This window comes from Alligator sinensis, unplaced genomic scaffold (assembly GCF_000455745.1).
Source record: "Alligator sinensis unplaced genomic scaffold, ASM45574v1 scaffold1077_1, whole genome shotgun sequence".
NCBI lineage: Eukaryota > Metazoa > Chordata > Crocodylia > Alligatoridae > Alligator > Alligator sinensis.
Window position 1 is genome coordinate 1,085,113 of NW_005842476.1, and position 2,155 is coordinate 1,087,267.

General features: G+C 51.9%; 1 protein-coding gene across 1 annotated transcript in view; it reads left to right on the forward strand.

Annotated features, from left to right (window-relative positions):
- Positions 1–905: 905 nt before the first annotated feature.
- Positions 906–2,155, forward strand: part of LOC106722594 (frizzled-8-like) — a 16,472-nt gene continuing 15,222 nt past the window's right edge. Inside the window, exon 1 of the mRNA XM_014523306.1 lies at positions 906–923. Within this exon, the coding sequence (XP_014378792.1) occupies positions 906–923 (18 nt within the window). The remainder of the gene's footprint in view (positions 924–2,155) is intronic.

Genomic DNA, 2,155 nt, shown 5'->3' on the forward strand with positions numbered 1-2,155 from the left:
TCCAGATCTCCCCTCGGGCATCCCCCACTCCTGCCCTGGGCTCACCAAGCCTGACAGCCGAGACTCCGGAGTGACCTGCACAGTCCATGGCAGAAGATCGCACGCCTTTGACGTCAGCCATTCGCAGGAAAAAACAGGGCACGAGGTGGCCGCAGCAATGCTCTAGTTTCCTCTTCTTCCAAAGGAAATCCACCACCTGTTCAGACGAGCACGATTGTTAGCCCTCCTGCAGGGGAAGCAGTTGCTATGTCAAGGAATGGGACCGACAAGATTTTATAACTCTTAGAAATGAAGGGTCCTGTCCCGCCAGTTATTAAGTAAGCATCCTTTTCAAGACTCCCTCTGTCACTGCGGATTGAGAGAGCAGTGCCATTCACCATTAGAGAGGCTTGGAGCTGCATGAATCTGGAGCCAAGCAGAAGGCAGGGTACATTTGCAACTTACAGACCAAATTAGATCTATGTGGCAATGGGAGTTGGCCATTTAGGCCAAGACCTGACTCCCAAAACACACCTGAGCCTTTAGCTATTGAAGTCTCCTTGGTCTCCTGACACCTAAATGACCAGAGGGCTGTCACAGAAGTTTATGGGATGGATCCTCTGATTCTTAAATTGCAATTTTTGGCTCAGCTAGTCCTTAACCATTCAGAATCCATTGCAGCAATCCACTGTGGAGCAGCAGCTGCTTGCCCCTTAAGTCTTATTAGACACTCAATAGAGAGAGAAGTAGTTAGCTGGGTTAGTCTGAAGTCAAGGAGAAAGGAGGGGCAGGGAGCCTCTAAATTGCCACCCTGCCCTGCTTTATACTCAGTGCAGCAAGCTTTCTCCCCTCGCTCAAGACAGGCACGAACTCAGATTCTGGCGCACAGACTCCAGCCTCCGACTGGAAGTTTTATTGCCCGGGAGATGATCCTGCCACTGACTGTAAATAATGCCTATTTTAAGCAGCTCTAGCTAAGGAAGTGCAGCCACTCTTCAGTGTAACCAGCTGCCAGTTGGGATAAATCAAAGTCCACACCGGTGTATCAACCAAATGGACTGACTGGTCTGGCACATTCTCAGGACCCAAACCATTTATTGACTGATACTTTGTCTCTGGCAGATCCTTAGCCACCACTAAGGTCTGGATTAGGTTGCATGTTTTCCTTGGACAGATGTGTGTCTGGGCTGTGCAAAAGCCTTCTATATAAAAAAGTTTTTCAGGTTTCTCCAAAACCATCATGGCAAAACCCAAGTAATGTTTTGCAAGATTGGGCTTTGGGTCTGCTTTGATTTAGGCCCTACTGCTGCACAGTACACCCAGCGCACGCACCTGGGCAGAGAAGCGTATGGACCTTTTTTTGCAGAGTGCACTGAAGAATTCCAGCCATTGGGCGCTCGTTCCCGAGACCAAATGATGTGAAACCAAAAGATTTATTTTCTTTCGTTTTCTCTTTTTTTTTTTTTTTTTAAAGAAAGAGAGTGATGAAAACTTGCTCCTAACTCCTGAAGGAGCCATTGGCCAGGACTCACCTGGAAGTGATACACACATGCACTCATGCATGCACCTCTGGATGGGAAGGGATTCCCTATCCTGCTTGTGTGCGTGCACACACACACACACACACACACACACATGCACGCACATGCTGCCAAGTGGGAAGGGATCCCTATCCTGCATGCATGCGCACAGTATGCACACACACACAAATGGGAAGGGATCCTTATCTCACACACACGGAACCCTAACACATGGAAGGGGATCCCTAATGTGCATACGCGCGCGCACACACGCACACAAAGGGATCCCTAACACAACAAACACACATGCAAAGGGATCCCTAACACAAAAACACACGCGCAAAGGCATCCTTCACGCACACGCACACGGAAAGGGATCCCCGTCCCAGACAAATGGGAGGAGATCCCTAACACACATGCACACACTCACGGGAAGGGATCCCTATCGCGCACACACGCGCGCTCCCGGTTCCACCTTAAGGCCGGCGCAGGCCGCTGCGCCGCTCCCCGCCCGGCGGCGCGCGATTGGCTGGCGGGGCGGGCGGGGCGGGGCCCGGCGGCGCTCGCTATAAATATTCATGAGCGGGCGGCCGGGCAAGCGGGCGAGGCAGAGCGCGAGAGCGAAGTTGAGCGCGGTTCGGGCGGGCGCAGGTGGC